The sequence below is a fragment of the Osmerus eperlanus genome, chromosome 1 (assembly GCF_963692335.1).
Source record: "Osmerus eperlanus chromosome 1, fOsmEpe2.1, whole genome shotgun sequence".
In the NCBI taxonomy this organism is placed as follows: Eukaryota; Metazoa; Chordata; class Actinopteri; order Osmeriformes; family Osmeridae; genus Osmerus; species Osmerus eperlanus.
In genome coordinates this window covers 5,560,487-5,579,551 of record NC_085018.1, presented here as the reverse complement: position 1 = coordinate 5,579,551, position 19,065 = coordinate 5,560,487, and the positions used below count along the sequence as shown (strand labels likewise).

The 19,065-nt window shown below is 42.2% G+C and overlaps 1 protein-coding gene across 1 annotated transcript; it reads right to left on the bottom strand.

The window, feature by feature from the left end:
* Window positions 1-1,208: 1,208 nt before the first annotated feature.
* Window positions 1,209-9,457, bottom strand: LOC134016220 (desmoglein-2-like protein). Its single transcript, XM_062455645.1, has 14 exons — window positions 9,257-9,457; window positions 8,113-8,235; window positions 7,488-7,643; window positions 7,152-7,293; window positions 6,866-7,029; window positions 6,506-6,640; window positions 6,199-6,384; window positions 5,692-5,966; window positions 5,348-5,490; window positions 5,031-5,252; window positions 4,582-4,815; window positions 4,223-4,350; window positions 3,762-4,100; window positions 1,209-3,340 (listed from the first exon to the last, which is right to left on the bottom strand). Exons 1-14 carry the CDS (start codon window positions 9,308-9,310, stop codon window positions 2,216-2,218), a joined length of 3,426 nt encoding a protein of 1,141 aa, XP_062311629.1. The 5' UTR covers window positions 9,311-9,457; the 3' UTR covers window positions 1,209-2,215.
* Window positions 9,458-19,065: the final 9,608 nt, after the last annotated feature.

Here is a 19,065-nt window from a genome sequence, read left to right as displayed (position 1 = left end):
TGAACTCTTTGATGTGAAAACGTTAGCTACCTTAGCTACCTTAGCTTGCCAATAGCTAGCTAGCTAGCTATTGGCAAGTAGCTTACATTAGCTAACGACGTTAGCTACCAACTGAAGGTTGTCAGTGCAAGCTAGTAAATGTTAGCCAGAGCCTCATTATGGCTCTGATGTTAGCTCTAGCTACTGTACATTCACATAACGGTTCCCATTCAGCACACCAGCATGACAGTCACAACCTATAGACAACGAGCCTCTCGTCAAATATAAATCCCAGGGTATTTACTTTTTTATATTTGCGAACTCAAGTAAAGTAAAAAAGACATTTACCTTGAGTCTTCTGCTGTCGTGTCAGTGTCAACTCCGTGGTTAACAGTGCGTCTTTCAAAAATGAATTTTCTTTTTGGGCTCGCAAAGTTGTTGAAGTATGTATTTCCAAGCTACAGGCATTGAAGTATTTTTCCGAGAGATGCTTCATTTGGTAGTGGTTGTCATGTTGACTGTAAGCTGTTTAAGGAAAAGTGATAGTACTAGCTAGTACATGTATGTTTATGATTTTGTTTGTAACTAGACAGCCTCTTTTTTTTTACTTTGTAATAACTATGTATTTCCAAATTACAAGTGTTGAAGTATTTTCCTAGCAATGCTTTATTTGCTAGTGGTTTTCATGTTATGTTGAAGTCATGTTGACTAAGTTTTTGAGGAAAAGTACTACCATATATTTGTAACCAGACAGCCTCTTTTTTGAGATTTTCTATGTTATGTTTCAGTCATATCGACTGTAAGTTTTTGAGGAAAAGTACTAGTACTATATTTGTAATCAGACAGCCTCTTTATTACATTGTGATAATGATTATGTATTTCCAAATGACAAGTGTTGAGGTATATTCCTAGCAATGCTTTGTTTGCTAGTGGTTTTCATGTTATGTTGCAGTAATGTCGACTGAGTTTTTTGAGGAAAAGTACTTGTACTATATTTGTAACCAAACAGCCTCTTTTTTTAAATTTTCTAACAATGATTATGTATTTCCAAACTACAAGTGTTGAAGTTTTTTCCTAGTAATGGTATATTTGCTGTCCATTTCTATTCCTGATTGCAAGTGACAGTAAAAGATGCGCACTTACACTGGTAGGAACACATTTTGAGTAAATGCCTCTCTTGTCTAACGCCGTTAATCTCATTATAGCACACAAGGAGACATTTTCTCAAAGATGATACATTGCAAATTTATTTGGACCTATTATAGGCTTGCTAATGTGATCCAATTTGAGGCCACGCCCATCAGAACACACAAAGTGAGCACACGCCTTGCTTTTGGATTTAAAAAAAAGTACATACATCGAAAATACATTAGACATAAAATCTTGAAAGTGAGCATTTGCTAAACAATTGTAGCAATGTTAACAATATTCATGTATATCAGTGCATAGCAGTAGCCCATCCTAAATAGATTCCCCACATAATCTTACTTTTACTCATCCAAAGTAAATATGTATACAAATGTATTCCCCAATTATATTTTTTCATTGTTAAAAAAGCATAAATCATTGACTTTACAAAATAGATCATAGACATATATTTACAAAAACTATTGCTCGGTTTTTGACAGTTTAGCTCCAGTTGAATTCCATTCCATGTACAAAATGGGCTACCATTTAAATCATTTTAAGTTGGCATTAATGACATCAGTTACATGAAAATGTGTCACAGTTGAACAACATTAATCTTATGACTTTGCTTTATTAGTGCGTAAACCCAATAACACCCTAACACATTTTTATATATTTTTCATGTTTGGTGATTAGTGCAAACTGAAATAGTGTCGCTTTCCCATGGATAAGGTTCTAATTCAAATCTATATCTATGAAAGGGGTAAACACAAGCTGGGTGAAGCAAGAGAGCTCGGGTAAGTAATTCCTTTCAACTTTAGTTTTCAAAAAACATTCAGGACAGGAGTTTTATCTGGGCACCAAAGGTACCACACACACTGACTAACTAACCATGCCATTTTTGTGCAGTACAACAACATCACCTCAACAGTAGTGTTGAACAGTAGACAATTGTTTTACATATTACACATTTATGCTTTAGTGTGTGCATCTCTCTCTCTCTCTCTCTCTCTCTCTCTCTCTCTCTCTCTCTCTCTCTCTCTCTCTCTGCTCCTCTTTTACTTTATCTTCCTGATCATTGACAATACAGCCAATACAGGCGGGTGGTTTAGGCAGTGGAGGTGGTTTCCACATTCCGCTCTGTGACTAACACTTCCTTGTGTTGAACCAGCACTGTGTGGCTGCCCAGGGAGCCTGCAGCAGCCATGAGAGCAGAGTCCTCGTCTGACCCCACAAATCCAGCCTGGGAGCTGGAGCCCAGTGAGGAGCCAGTCTGAGCCCTCATCTCAACATGGGGAACTCTGACCTCCAGGCTGTGCTCTTCAGCAGAACCCCCCAGGGCCACGCCCGAGGTGAGGCCGGCAGAACTGGCCCCGCCCTCAGCCACTGCTGAGCTGCTCTCAACCACATGGACATGTTTGGATCTACTCACGCTGCCCTGTGACATGCCTGAACCCGTGGCAAAATGCCCTGGCCTTACCACGGTCTGCCCCACCCTGTGTGAGACCTGACTCCCCCCTGACAGGGTGTGGCTTCCCCCGGCCACAACACGGCCTCCTCCTATCACAGCCTGGCCTGTGCTGGTGAGCACTTGAGCCCCTCCACTCCCCCCCACCTGCCTCTCCACCAGCACCATGCCCTGCTGGGAGCCGTACGGCCCTGCTACCTGCACCAGTCCCTGTCCCACCCCCACCTGGCCCCCGACCCCTGCTCCCCTCGCATCCACCAGAAGCACCTGAGGCTGGGGCTCGACCACGTACAGGGCCGGGGCGGAGGTGTAGTACATGGTGGGCTGTTGGATGAGGAGGGTCTGGCTGGGGACCAGCATGCTCTCCTGGCCGTGGACCCTGGGGAGGCTGGCGGACCCCTGCTCTCTGAGCACCATCTCCTTGATGAGCGTGGAGGAGGAGGAGGAGTCCAGTCCGGAGCTGGTGAGGGTGTTGAGGTTGGCAGACGTGTCCAGGGAGGTCTCAATGTGGGCGCCTGAGGAAGGGGTGGGTCTGGGGGGGCAAACGGACACCCCCACAGACTGTTCCGCCTCCAGGCTGGACCCTCGGCAGATCTCGGCCAGGGACCTGAACTTGTAGCCCAGGTCGTTGAGGAAGTCTAGGTCGTTGTCGTGCTCCAGGAGGCTGCAGCAGCCCACCGAGCCCGCCAGTGACCCCTGACCTTCGTAGTCGTAGGTCATCGGGGCGTCTTGCTGTTGTGAATGTTGTGCTGCATGGTTGGCTTTCTGCAAGCAGCAAACAACCCATGAATAAAACGGCTTCAAAAAAGTAACATACCGTAATACTACAATACAGTATTGCAAATCTAGGATTGATAATGTTTCCTGTTCACATACATAGGCCCGAACAAAAGATTGTCTTAACTGCAAGCTTGATTTTGTTTGTTTTACTTAACTTAGAGTTTGTCTTGTTAAGTCAGGGACAATTCATGTCTCTGAGACTATGACTTCCACACCCTATATGTATATTTATTGTGGACCATGGGACCATGTACAGTTTAAAACAAAAATGTCACCATTTGATGCACTTTACCAGATTATAACTTTAAATTAACTCACATCTGCAGTCCCTTGGCAGGTCAAAACTAAAAAACAGCACAATAACACATTTTATATTCTACACATCAGGCTGAGTGTTGATACTCACACTTGAGTAGTACTCCTCCAGGAAGCTGTCAGACAGGGCGATCCCACCATATAACCCTGCATCGTACCACGAGGAGAACTGCTCCCCTCCTGCTATGGTGGCTCCGCCCACACCCATACCCTTGCCGTCCACATGGTCGTGCCCGCTGACCATGTGCTGGTGGAAATCACTCTCACCGTACATGTCTGTCGTGGACATGGAGGTGAAGCCGCCTCCAGCTCCTCCACTCCCCACACCCCCCCCTAGCTCAAGCCTCTGATTATCTCCATACTTCTTCACGTCCCCGGCATTGATGGAACCATGGTCCACCTCCAGAGGAACCCTGAGCAAGGGGACTTCCTGGGAAGGGAACGCGTGCGTGGGCCAATGAGAGCACGGCGATATGCGGTATCAGCCTATGTGTTGCGTGTTGGTGAAAGTGACACTGTGTTGAGCCAATGGGAACGGAGGGCTCTCTGTACCTTGTCCTCTCCCTGTCCTTCCGTGTGGTATGAGATCAGGTGCTCTTTGGTGTCGAACGGGATGGCCTTGAAGTCTCCCAGGGCCGCCACCCCTCCACACAGGCAAAACAACAAGAAGAGGGGCAGCACTGGAAACACACGCACACATTTACTTTCATATCACTGTCCACATTTTAAACACTTCACCCACAAGCTAACCTTAAAGACAATAAAGTAGCAAAACGTGGCTCAAACGAGGGCTATTGTTTATGCGCGTTATCAATAACACTAGAAGAGACTGCATTATGAGACAGAGACTCTCCTTCCGCCCTCGACGTGACTGTTATCAACCTGGCAGAGAGTGCGCAGGCACGACTCACACAGGAGAAGCAGCAGTCCCAGGAGTAGCATGAGGACACCCAGTGTTCCAAACGTGGTTCTTCTGTCCGTGTACCGCCCCAAACAGGCCGTGTTGGCGGCATCGCAAGTGCACACCACCACGTCGAGCCACTGGACGTCCCCACAGACCTTGCCCTGTTGGTCCGGGATCTCCAGGGCAACCCTGTAGTCCCCAGGCCACAGGGAGGCGTGGTCTCGCAGGATCGCAGTGGTGTCTGAGAAGTCGCGAGGGCAAAACAAATAGATGGACCATAAGATAGTAAGCCAAGACAGTTTGGAAAGTTGAAAATGTTGACTACTTTATTGAGCTACTTTATCATTATTATTATTATTATTATAGATATTTTTTTAATGTTTTTGTATTCTATATATTTTACATTTTCACAAAAACATTTAGTCAAATATATACTTGATGCAGACTACGACCAACCATTAAGACGCTCTATGGTCCACTTCTCCTTGTTGCCTGCCTGAATCACCCGGAAGTTAAAGGGTGCTCCGTTGGGGAAGGCGTCCCCATCCTCGGCTGTGACGTAAACCATGTTGGTCCCCTGGCACATGGTCTGAGATGTGCTGGTCAGGGTAGGACAGTGGTCGTTGAAGTCCTTCACCTGGATGGCAATTGTCCCTGTGGCCGTTTTGGCGTGTACTTCTGTAAACCGACAAGAATTCATTTGGTTTAGATGTGAAAGTGACAAAGCAGATGAATGATGACGATGAGGGCCTCCATGGGCCTGTCACACTTGCCGTTTGTGATGCAGACTATCTTGGCTGTGTAGGTTCCGTTAACCACAAACTTGGACTCTCGGTCGGGCCATTTGTTTAATCTGATATCTGCCGTCTTCTCATCGATGATCAGCCAGTTGTCTATGTCATATAGTTTGGCATATCTGACCGAAAGAAAAATCAGAAAATATATCAGTATCTTAGTGTCCTTTCACACACAGCACTACAGTATACAGTTCATATTTAATGTAATCAAACACAGTCTATAGTCACTTTCCGCCATTGTGACATACAGTATATTGACGCCTGCTTGAGATGTACCTGCTGTGCAGTAAATGACATAGGATGTGAGCTTGACGTCTTACCTCACGTTGGTGGCAGTGAGCAGGGTGTCACTGTCAATGGCAGCGTAGGTGGTGATGATCTTGTTGAGGGAGACCGTGGTCTTGTCCTCGGAGATGGTCACCACCTTGATGGCAGGCTGGAAGCGCGGTCCCTCCAGCTGGTTGACCACGTTGATCTTGATGGAGTAGATCTTAGGTCGGGGGTGGGTGCTGATGACAGAGCCAAAGTTGTACTCTGCCTTGTTGGAGACACTCACCCCCAGGTTCAACACCTTCAGCTCCTCATAGTCCAAAGCCTTCATTTTTAAAAGGCACAGAGCAAGATAACGGTCAATTGAAGGTATTTAGTTAAATACATTAAGAATATTAAGCTAAATCTTGCTCTAGATTTGATTGCACGTGTGATTGACGGGACTGATGTAACTTTATTCCATCCAACTTTAACTTTAATTTCTTGCAATTTCTTGTTTTAGACTACATTGTTGCACAGTGTATAATTTACTTAGACACGCTAAAGCCCAACCGTACCTTAACGATAGTGATAATGCCCTCATTAGTCTTGGAATCAGTGGTGATGTGGAAGTAGCCTGCTTCATTGCCAGACACAATGGTGAATACAGCCAGCCAGTTGTCAGAGTACATCAAGTCCAGATCCACAGCTTTGATCCTCAGCACCTCCATGCTGATGGTGTTTTCCATCACGCTCCCCTCGTACTGCAACACAAACCACGTCACACAAGGTCCAACCCACAGCACATACCGGTTCACTCAGGGTTCATATAAGTAGGTCTGGGCTGAAAGAAGACAGTATTTGTGTTTGTTAGCTGCTCCTTACTCTTTCTTTCTCCAGCGTGGGTATGTTATCATTGATGTCCAGCAACTTAATCACCACTTGTCCTGTTCCAGACAGCCCTCCTGCGGCTCCATTCATGTCAGTACCCTTCACCGTCAAGGTAAATGTGTCTTGTGTCTGGACAATGAAAAAAATATCAACTAAGCCTTCACCCACTGGATTCCATTCAAGTATCAACACTGCTCTAGGTAGAGCACTCAAGTGTCTGAGAGGGAATTTAAATTCAGCTTCATATGACTTAAGATCATCATTTAACCCATGTGGATTGATCTGCATAGCCTCGGTCTCATTGTAATCCCAGTTTGCGTACTGTGATGATTAGTGCTGATCATGACCTCTCACCTCTCTGTCCAGACTGGTCTGGAGGACCAGGATCTCTCCAGTCTTGTGGTTCATGGAGAACATCCTGTCTGAGGAGGACTGCTCCACGATGCTGAAGCTAATCTGAGTGTGCTCAGTGCCAGGTTCATCGCCATCCGTCACGTTCACTTTCATGACAACTTGGCCTGGAATAGACCGGGTAAAGACATAAGCACCACTACAGGGGTCGTAGTTCAAAAGCACATGGCAGGAAACGTTCACTAATGAGGAGTCTGGAGCACGGGGAAATAAAGTGTGAACCACACACCTACTGCGCTGTGTTCATACACTTCTCCAATCTGCTGCATTGAAAACACAGGTGGGCAGTCGTTCCTGTCCAGGACAACAATATGCAGGTCAATGTCCGTCTCAGCACGTTTTCCATTGTTGTACTTAGCCATTCCGATGAACTGCAAAAGTCAGAACACGCCCGTGTCAGTTTCATCACCACATACACAGAGACCTTGCGTCTTCACACAGGCCTATCTCGAATATTTAGAGTTTAGAGTGTTCTCTGTGAGAGAAAGAAAAGGGAACAAGAAAGCAGATTTGATCTTGTATGCGTTCGTTTTTAGAAGATACTGGTTGTGTGGGTGAGGATTACATGGTACGAGTCCTTCTTCTCTCTGTCCAGTTTGTCGTGGATTCGGACCATGCCATTGTTTTGGTCGATGGAGAACAAGCCCACCGGATCCTGATCTACCCCAGGACCCGTCAGGGAGTAGAACACCGGTAACTCATACTGCTTATCTGATTGAATCTAGAACAGAGACGCCTATCAGTAATCATATTCAAGTTTGTATACGTCATAGGAACAATAAATGAATAAACATATGGATACATATCAGGGTTTCCTGCAGCAGTTTGCAGCTAAGGCAGCCGCCTAAGCAACAAACGCTTGCCGCCTTAACTACGTCGTCAAAAAAAAAAAAAGAACGCATTAGTCTACATTTGTCTATTGCACTGGTCTGATAGATTTATGCAAGAAAACACTCATCTTCAAAACACTATCAATGAAAGGAGGAATTAGGAAGACAAGGAAGATCTACTATATGGATTTTACTGGATCGGGCTCAACCATCTACTGAAGCAACCAAAGGTTGGTACAAATGTATTCAAACTAAATATAAGCCTATTATTCAGTGTGTCAACATGGGTACAATATGAGCTGCAACAGTGACAATCCCACACCCACCCACAATGATGCTGTTTCATTGTTAAAATCATACCTTAGCAATGAACTTTAGGCCTCGGTAATCCTCATTTTCATATAGTTTACGAGGAGCAATAATCCACTCTCTCTTTTGTCTTCTCAGTTTCTGACTGTCACCATCTGCCACCACCTGTAAAAACTATCAAGAAACTAGTCATTCAGCAGGCTGGGATGCATCATCATCAAAGTGTTTTATTTAAAATGTATATACAAATCTATCTATTTTGAAAAAAGAATCAGTGAATGATGACTCATGCTGCATGTAAAAGACTCCATTAGACTCCTTAGGACGACATAGGTTACACAAAATCTTGATTTGGTGGATGTTTCTTGGATAGTTGGATAATGGTATATAAAAACGTTTGGGATATTTGTAGATACAAACATTATCACCACTATAGTGTACTTTCCATGCCGTATTGCAGTTGTTGTCATTGCATGATAACATTAATTACTCTAGCACTGCCTTAAATTAAGCTATATACATTTACATTTAGTCATTTAGCAGACGCTCTTATCCAGAGCGACTTACAGTAAGTACAGGGACATTCCCCCGAGGCAATTAAGGTGAAGTGCCTTGCCCTAGGACACAACGTCATTTTGCACGGCCGGGAATCGAAAAGGGCGAATCGAACCAGCAGATTCCCTCACCGCTTAACCATCTGACCCCATCTGTATACATTAATCTTTTAGGTCCGTCATTTGCTTTGCCATTACAAAGTTCCATATGATTTTAAGGAAATAGGCTTAGCCTTGAACCGTTTGTCAGAGGATTACTTTGTTGTTACAAAAGTTCCTACCAGTAGCCTACAGTTTTCAACCGCGTTTCTCAAACACTGAAAAAACGTTTTATTCAACAACTGTGTCATACAACTATCTTTGTATGACTAGTTTAGCTTTTTGGCCATATTGGTAAGGGGTACGCCTTTAGGCAACAAGACATTGGAATGCAGTCAATAAACCCAAACCCAAAGGTCTAATTAAAATCTGCAAACATAGTCTATGAGTCTTTCATACCGACTAATCCGTTATAATTAGATCCATCAGTGACACCACCCATATAGCGTTCATTAGAAAGGACATTACACCATTGTCCCGTTACACGATAATTAACACCTGCACTTTTCCCGATTCGGACAAAAACCCTTATTCGTACTTACAGTTAGCATGAATGGTAACCATAAAATAACGCTGGATTTTGAAAGTCGGACCATTGTAGCTGGACAAATGTGTAATGTTTCCCTTCCCGAGGTAAATTCCGTATCGTGAGCCTAACTGTTTCTATTCAACTCGGTTATTTCGGACTTTGGCCTCTTCTACCGTGTCGAAACTTTCTCAAATACTAATGAGCCAGAGAATAGGCGGTGCCTTCCTTATACTTCTCACAGCTAGGCTGATATCGGGAATGCGAAGCTCTTCATCTCAACATTGGTGCAAATTGAATAGTTTTGCATGTTCTTTTGACAAATTTGATAACTATTCTTGTGAATTTACAATAGTCTACAATACTCAATAGTCTACTCAACGTAAATGCTCGCAATTTACTTTATGGTAGTATTACCTAAGTTTGCCTGTTTGGTTCAATATGTTCTAGGACTTTTTCTTGAGTCCCTTCTCAATAACTGCATGCTATTGCCTAACTGTCATATAGGCCTACCTTAAAATGTTTACACACACACATGCACACACAATAAACAACTACAAGCTAAATTGTCAAAATTGAAAACTATATTTCGGTTGGCTTTCGTATTGAGACAAGCAGGTCTGTGATCTGGCACTTATCTGTAAAACTTCACTTAGGGCAGTGAAATTCTTACTGTGTCTCTCCCGAGATGGACATCATTAGCCTAAAATATCTAACTAATGGTGGGGATGCTTTCTTTTCTTTTTTTATTGGGTGCAGGAAAATTTGTTGTGGCTAAAACTGAAATAATTGTGTGTGTGTGTGTGTGTAAGCCCACTCGTGTGTGTGTGTGTGTGCGCGTGTGTCTGTTAGAAATACAAAGTAAGACAGACAGAAACATAAGAATTGAAGGGGGAGTGTGTGAGAGAGACGACTGTAAATGATTCACAACTGTTGCCAAGTTACCAGTAACTGTACATTCAAATAAATGGGAGAGTCGTGTGCTTTGATCTAGGCTGATAAGACCATGCTACTTCCACCCCCAATTTAATTATATATTTTTAAAATGTCTTCATCGGATGTGTCGTAAATGTAAGTAAGACAGGTGAGGCTTCATTGGAACTTGTCAGCTGGTGAGAACCAAGAGGAGATTGTCAGGATAAAATATATTCATTGGTAATACATTACAATGGGCTTAGCAGGACTGCCTTGTCAAAACCCCAAACAAAGTCCATGTTCAAATACATTTGAGTTTCAGTTATGCAGTGCTAAACTCTATGTGACAAAGGAGGGACCGTGTGATAGAAGAAACTTCCATTACAATATCCAGATGGTGTCTAATCATTAACTAGGGCTGTATCAAAAGATATGAGCTGTACTGGGTGTGGTCGAAAACACATTCAGCACCTTTAATATAGCCTTCTGTATATTTGTGAAGCTTAAACATATTAGTATGTATTTGAACACACTATTTGAGATCTCAGATGACTGAAATGCATTGGAAATCACCCAAGTTCACCTGGGGAGTTAGGTGTTAGTGTGGGTCCACTAATAGGTCTCTCTTTAGCCAATTGACTTCCTGACACGAACACACCTATAGAGGTCACTGCAAATATAGACAGACCTTCTTTAAGAAGGAATAATAAAAAACAGGTAATATCTGACACTGTATGGCAACGTAAATAAGTGGGAATTGATTTATGTCAGCCAATCCGATCAAAAACATCTTTTGACTTTTGACGTCTTTGCATCCTCAAAATTAAAAGCATGTTCTGTAGTCTGAGACACCTTCTCCTAGTATGCTCCTATGAGAGCATACTCGAAACAGTATGTTGTTTTATCAACTCTTACGAAGACATTGATTAAACACTGATGATGTGTGTCCCACTCTCTCGCTATCTGACAGGAAACCACAGCAGTGGGAGCAGGATGAGTGAGTTGTGTGTGTGGGGCGGGCGGGCGAGTTCAGAGAAGTAGGGTGGGGCATGAGCAGATTTCTTCAGAGTGCAGATTCTGTCCATGTTGCTCAACCTAAATCACTCACTGGAAGAAGTTTTTCATGTTTAAGAAACATGTTTAATCAGTAAGATTTCTTGTGAATGTTGGTGAATTAGCATAAACGAACACTGCCTCAAGGAAAGTGAAAAAGTGTTTTTTCTGTGAAGCCTGAGAGAGGCGGGGTTTATCTGACTGTGTCTCTGCAGGGGTGTTCGCAGACTGTTTTGAATGGCCGTGTTACATTCCTCTAGCTGGAGAAGGTATGTGGCCCATGGATAGGTGTGGTCATAGTAGAACGTGTTGCTCATCTCTCAGTCAAATTCTCAGTATTTTCTCCACTATAGAATTCAACTAATAAGACTTAATAGGGGCACTATTGTAGAATTACAAATTCCCCCTGGACCCAGTCTCACTTAGTAAAGCTTTTACTTCTAGCTCTCATTGTTTATAATGTGAGAATCATGATAATCAGACATGTTATCTGCTTGTAGCTGTATAACTCCCTCAGTGCTGTTGTGGTGTCTATGGAGGCTGTGTAACTCACCAGTCTTATCAGCAGTTTGTGATGATATTGTGAGCTCAGCCTCCCCCACGTCAGCCCTCATCCAACACACATTCCTGTGGGGTTAGTCAAGAGCCCTTTTCAGCTTCACTTACCACAAGCCTTCAACCTCATACCGCATAAGATGAGCCAGAGAGGTCAAACCATGACACACCATAACAACAGACCAAAAACTGTTCACATACAGACTGTAAGAAGACCTAAATTACATCAAATACTATTAGTAGGCTACTCTAGATTAAATCTCTCTTACGTCGTACGCAATCAAGATGTGGAAGTGAACTAAAAACAATATTGTTGGTGTAAATGCCTTTGAAAGAGAATATATCATTTATAACTAATAATTTCAATAAACGGGATCTCTCAGATAGGCTACAGAAAATGAATGGTGCACTAGGTAAACTGGAGGGACGAATATGACCGAATCCAGAGATACAATGTTTCCCCCTGGCGGTAAAAGAAGTCCATTTACACCACAGTCACACGCAAAATCAGTAGCGGTTTTTGGCACGGGTGAAGCAGGCAGCCGCCCGGGGCGGCATGAAGAGAGGGGCGGCAATTTCCCAACCGCGGCACGTCATATGTCCGTGCTGTGGTTGGCGCCCTCTGCTGGCATAAAAAAAGGTAGTGCGTTCGTGTCCATTGTCGCGCAGTTTACCTGGTGGTGGTGGGGGGGAGGGGGCGGGGGTAGCCAAATGTGCTAGGACCGTCACTGCACGCAAGCCGTCCACTTTCTCACCTGTTCTTCGAAACCCACGCCCAAGAAGGGTGGAGTTGATCCAGGGACCGGGTGGGGCATTTTAGAGGTGAGTCACCCAGCGCACGTCTGTAGGACTTCATAGCCAATTGAATGCTTAGGTTGTTGCGAGGTGAGGCAAAGCGTTAAAACGTAGAAAGATATTCAGTATCTTGTACTCAAGACTCATACTACAATAATTATTATCATAATAATTATTATTGTAATTATTATATATATATATTATAATATATTGTAATTATATATATTATAATTATAGAGTATGCCTAAGAAACATTGAGAGGACATTTTGACAAACATAAGACAGCCAACTTAGGATGGCAAAATTAGCATGTGTGAAGTATACAGTACAGACAATTACCAATTACAATTGAAATATTCTCTCCAGCATCTTTTCAGCTATGTTGAGTCCTGCTCCTTCCAACGATCCCTTCAAGTATCAGTACCCCATACTATAGCTGCTGGATATGTCCTTTCTAAAGGTACTACTGTTCCTATACATGTATCCTTCTGATTTACCACGTTTCTGTGCTCGCAACCCATCATCAGTGATAATTACAGAAATGCATCGTAGTTAACAGATTCAATGTCATAGTCTATGATCCACTTATGTCTGTCTTTATTTGACAGTCACCACAATTGTTGTTGTTTCCTTTTGGTTTATTAGTTGACATGGACCGCTGCAAATGATTTCGCGCTCCAAACTCACCCATTGACGTTGCACCAGAGTATAGGTTTAGGGAAAACATGACATGGATTTCAGGACAAGTAGGTTTCAGTATTGGACTGATTTGGAAAATGGACCGGCCGGGATTTGATATTTTCGGAGCTGCAGAAAGACGTAATAGCGGTCACATCGAAATTGCCCGCATAATCATACAGTATGAGATCAAATATTGGGGAGGACGTGTCCCATAATCATACAGTATGATCAAATATTGGGGAGGATGTGTCCCATAATCATACAGTATGATAAAATATTAAGGGGGACATGTCCCATAATCATACAGTATGATAAAATATTAGGGGGAACATGTCCCATAATCATACAGTAGGCCTATGATCAAATATTGGGGGGGGACGTGTTAATATTCATAAACTGGTTTTCACAAAGAACTCATTTGAGGCACAAGCTTCTGAAATGTTATGACCATAAGAGTAAAAAAAAACAATTGTTCACTTTTTAGACATTACTTTTGTGATTAGTAATTCATTGGTTATTCTTTCTTAATTGGTCATAGTTCACAAGTAGTTCTCAATGAGGATATATTTATTTAGTAATAATCAAATACCTACCAAGGAACTACCTTTGTAGTATATTAGCTATTACTTACTGCTTAGTTAATCTTGGTTCCATATTAGTTAATAGTATTAAATTCGGTGTTAATGTAGTACTACCTATTACTTCCTGCATAGCTACTCGTTAACAACGGACCATTATTTTAAAGTGTTACCATATACACTAAGGCCAAGTAAAAAAAAAAAGTGACTCACTACAATGAAATGGCTACTTTTGAGAAAAGGATTATAAGGAATGGTTACAATTTGGCTTAGCAGTCATATCCAGTTTATGCAATTCCAAGAGTGTTTAAGGACCTCAGTATAAAGAAATATAAAAAAAAACAATTTCTAGAACAGGTAAACATTTTTTACAAAATAACACACAACTTTTTATATACACAGAGGCTCAGTCCTTGTTGCAAACTTGTCTGACCGAAGGCCATTTGCTGCATGTCATTCCCTCTCTATCTCCCACTTTAATCCATCCTATCAATAAAGGCAATAAAAGCAAAAAAAAATGCTATTTAGAAGGAAAAAACCCACAAACTTCTTAGGGTTAATAACTACAATGAAAAGACAATAAAAAAAGATTACTTACATATAACCATGGAACGGGAGTGGTGGCCAATCGTCAAGTAAATTCAAAGGCAGATGAACGAATATTTAACCCGAAGACTCGGTTGGCAGAGGAACAAATCTTTAACCCGAAGACAAATGAGGTCGGTGAGAGTCCTGGCTTATAGATCTTAAGAACCTTGCTCATGTCAAGATTGATCGCTGATATCTTCCAGCAGATTTTCAAGAAGTTCAGAGATATGAACTCCACCATTTTTCTGACGCAAGTGTTGTAGGATATTGTGTCTGTACCTATCTTAGAGCGATCAGTAAATCAGGACAAATCCACTGCTCACTTGTCATTGCCAAGTAGCACCCACCAAGGTAACTACTGTGCCAAGACTGGAGTTGTCCGCAGCAGTAGTAGCAGTGCGCACAAGTGACATGCTCAAAGGAGAACTAGAGCTGGAAAATTTTCAAGAATTCTTCTGGACAGATTTGCAAGTCGTCTTAGGATACATAAGCAACGAAGCGAGGCGTTTTCATGTCTTCGTAGCAAACCGTATTCAGCGCATGAAGGACAGTACTAAACCAACAGAAGGGATTGCTTCAGAAGACAACCCCGCCAACCACACATCTTGAGGACTCAAAGCTAAAGAGCTCATTGCCTCCATCCTTGTATCATCGTTTATCTACAACTGTGTCAAATGCAGGAAATTCAGACGTCGAACAGAAGAACAAAAAATGGCAAACCTGCCTAGCGAAAGAATGGAGACAACTCCTCCCTTTACATACTGTGGGATGGATTGTTTCGGCCCGTTCTATATTAAGGAAGGAAGAAAAGAACTAAAACGGTATGGACTGCTGTTCACATGCTTGTGCTCTTGTGCAGTACATATAGAGTTACTTGATGATTTATCAACTGACGCATTCCTCAACTCACTTCGTGCTTTCATTGCTCTACGTGGAAACTTCAGTCAACTGCGATCAGACCAAGGCACCAATTTTGTTGGAGCAAGACGTCTTGGAAGCAGTAAACAAATGGACCAAGAATGCCTGAAACAACTAGGCTGCGAGTTTGTCATGAACCCTCCCTCTGCCAGCCATATGGGTGGAGCCTGGGAAAGGCAAATCCGAACAATCAGAAAAGTGTTAACATCCATCCTGGATCAGTCATCACGAACACTTGACGGTTCATCCTTAAGAACCTACCTATATGAAGTGATGGCAATCGTAAACAGCCGACCTATGACAGCACACCTAGTAAATGATCCTGCTGGACCTCAGCCACTTACGCCCAACCTTCTCTTGACAATGAAGTAAAGCAGGACCTTTACCTTCGTAGAAGATGACGTAGAGTGCAGTACCTAGCCAACAAATGTTGGCAAAGATGGAAGAAAGAATATTTGTTGAGCCTACAACAAAGACAAAAGTGGCACAAGACAAAAATAAATGCGAAGTCAATGACAGTGATCATACAAGACGATACAACACCCAGAAACGATTGGAAGCTGGCTAAAGTCACTGCCGTGTACCCAAGTCAAGATGGATGCGTACGAAAAGTGCAGCTGCTAATCAGAGACTCAACATTAGATGACCATGGGAAGAGACAGAGTAAACCAGTTCATCTTGTAAAACCAATCCACAAGACTGTCACATTGCTGGAAGCAGATTAGTACAGTTCATAAGTTCATATTGAAAATCACAAGTGATTTGGTGGGAGTTTAGCTGCCGTCAGAGGCAACTCTCATATTTAGATTTATTTATTAGAGAATATTTCAGTTCATAATATCCATTTGGGTTAAAAGGTCAATAAATAGTTAAATGTTCAGCATAATCTTTTGAATAAATAATATATTTTCTGTTAATACATGTCAATTCATTTCCTGTTATTTAGCTAAAACCATAGAAAAAGGGGGAACCTATTTTTCTTTTAGCTTGGGAATTACTTAATTGTTGCTGTCAGGATAGTTTTTACCGGTGCACTACAATAAAAAGAGCCACACGAGGTGCTGTGCTAGTAGCATGTATGTGGCAGTTATAAGCATATACGCATATAAGAAGTGCAAATAAGTTGTCTTTTATTTTAAGAAGAAGAAGAAGAAGTTGTAACCAGAGAATGTCTAATATAGGGAGAACTGCCACTCTCGGGAAACTTCCGGGTTCTGAACTGGTTGCAGTTCCATGTGAGGGCGCTAACGAGCGAGTGCATAGTGAATGGAGGTCTATGGAGCTACACCCCTCAAAATCCACTTTTCTCAGGATATCATTTTTTGTCTAGTAATTTGAATTCTGAATTCGAAAGGGGAGGCAAAAAAAATACACACTGCTGGTTGTTAGATTTTTTTAAAAGTCGCCTTTCTGTTCTAAAAAACCTTTGAAAATGTCATTGACGTCATACACATCGTACGACCAGAGCTACTGCTTTACGGCAAGCTCTGGTCACTTCCTTTTTTCTCTCAAGGCATCGACCATAGATATATATAAAGACTAGATGTCTTACGGCGGAGTCTAGAACGTCCGCACATGGCGGCCATCTTGCTACAGTCAACTCGCTCACCCATAACATTGTGTTGGTGCTACATGTACTTTTTAAATGACCATAACTTGCTCAATTTTCAACCGATTTTTAAACGGTTTGGTTTTGGTTTCAACGTCAGAGATGTCGTTATGCCAAATCTGACTGCAGCTTTGTATGCCATATGTACTGTGTTATGGTTGTGTAACCAGGTTCTAATCAGCCTCCATAAATTACTTGCAAAAACATCTCAAGGTCTGGGATCACTACTTAACCCTTGTGTTATCTTCGGGTCATTCTGACCCATCAGTCATTGTGACCCACCGTCGTATTGCGACAGATTTACTGCATACAAAGACAAAGTGAAGCATTTTCTTTTAACAGCTAGGCTGTCTCAGACCCCCCACATTGCAAAGGTTAAAAGAAAATTATTTTAATTTGTTTTTGTATTGGGTAAAATTGGGTAAACACAACGATGGTTCGTTATGAACCTTTGGGTCATGTGACCCGAAGGCAGCAAGAGGGTTAAATACCTTTAGTAATGTCCTGGTTCGAGGGATAAAGAAAAATAATAAGAATACTAACAAAAACAATAGGTTCCCTCCTACCGCAGGAACCCTAAATACTAACAAAAACAATAGGTTTCCTCCTACCGGAGGAACCCTAATAATAATAATACTAACAAAAACAATAGGTTTCTTCCTACCGGAGGAACCCTAATAATAATAAGAATACTAACAAAAACAATAGGTTTCCTCCTACCAGAGGAACCCTAAATATGAGAACATTATTGAGACGTTTTTATACAACGAATACCATAATATGTAGCATGTTAAAAGTGTTTATGTAGTCTTGGCTCTTCCTCTTGTTGTGTCGGTCTGCTCTAAAAGTTATTTCCCAACCTTTAACCTTCGTCTTTGTCTTTCTTGCTCTGTCCTTAAACATCTAAAGATGTTTTTTCATCTCTTCACTCTATAGCCTTTATTGTACAAACTCTACAAAGGCATTGTCTACTCTCTCTTCAGCCTGAAAAAGGTCACTGACAACAGCATCTGAAGCTAGTTTTCATGATGTTATGTGACTTTCTCCCTCCAGTGTCTGGTCAAATGGGTTGATCATACATTTGATTGTTGACATGATGTTTTGAATATCCTTTTATGATTCATGCAGTTCACTGTGTTGGAGTGATGTGGTGCATCTATGCACTGCATCTTTGTTTAGGGAGAATCCTAAATCTCGGTTGTCTGTTTGCTCTATGACTTGATCACAGGCAGTGTTTGCAAAACCATACTCCTGTTGTCTCTGAGCAACAAAATCCCCAGATTGTACCTGTAGGTATATGCAAAATGTGTGTCCTCTAGACTGTTCATCTCCAGCCAGTAAGAAGAAAGGCATCTTGCATAGTTTACCTTATCGTATGAAAAAAACCCATCAGACACTCGGACGACTAGAGGGGCATGGTATTCCACATCAGATTATAGGTCTTCTTTGTCCTGCCCGTCCTCTCCTCTGCCCTGCCCGTCCTGTCTGTGCTTTCAATAAGCATGCAATGTATGTAAACTCATTTTCAAATAAAATGTGGTGCACTTAGATTGTAAAAGCAAAATAGATTTTGCAGTAGGTTATTCGTATACACTGACCCCACTGTACATCTTTCCATACAAAATACAGAATTTCATACATTACATTTACATTTAGTCATTTAGCAGACGCTCTTATCCAGAGCGACTTACAGTAAGTACAGGGACATTCCCCCGAGGCAAGTAGGGTGAAGTGCCTTGCCCAAGGACACAACGTCATTTGGCACAGCCGGGAATCGAACTGGCAACCTTCTGATTACTAGCCCGATTCCCTAACCGTTCAGCCACCTGACTCCCTGTACACACCTTCTGTTTGGAAAACCTTCTCCAGAGCTGCATTTTCACTCCTCTTACGTGCTCTAGCTATATTTGTTGTGTTGGTGAAGTTACTGTAACACCCTTGTGAAATCCAGCATTACCTAGCATATGGTTCTGAGGTGCTGAATTTAAGTTGAATCTTTCCACTGCTTTTTCTGCAAGAATGCTTTGCTTGCTGTCAAAATTTTGCAATTGCAATGGACTCTGAACAAACTTGCACCAACTAGCTTCAGTAAATGGGTAGATTAAATGTTTTGGTTTGCTACCTACATGCATA

Excerpts from the sequence above, each read along its gene's own strand:
- LOC134016220 (XM_062455645.1), bottom strand. The coding sequence starts at position 9,310 with ATGGTCCGACTTTCAAAATCCAGCGTTATTTTATGGTTACCATTCATG. Across the intron at positions 6,385-6,505 it reads CCACGCTGGAGAAAGAAAGA|TACGAGGGGAGCGTGATGGA; the intron begins GTAAGGAGCAGC and ends TTTGTGTTGCAG. Across the intron at positions 3,341-3,761 it reads TGGAGGAGTACTACTCAAGT|AAAGCCAACCATGCAGCACA; the intron begins GTGAGTATCAAC and ends TGCTGCTTGCAG.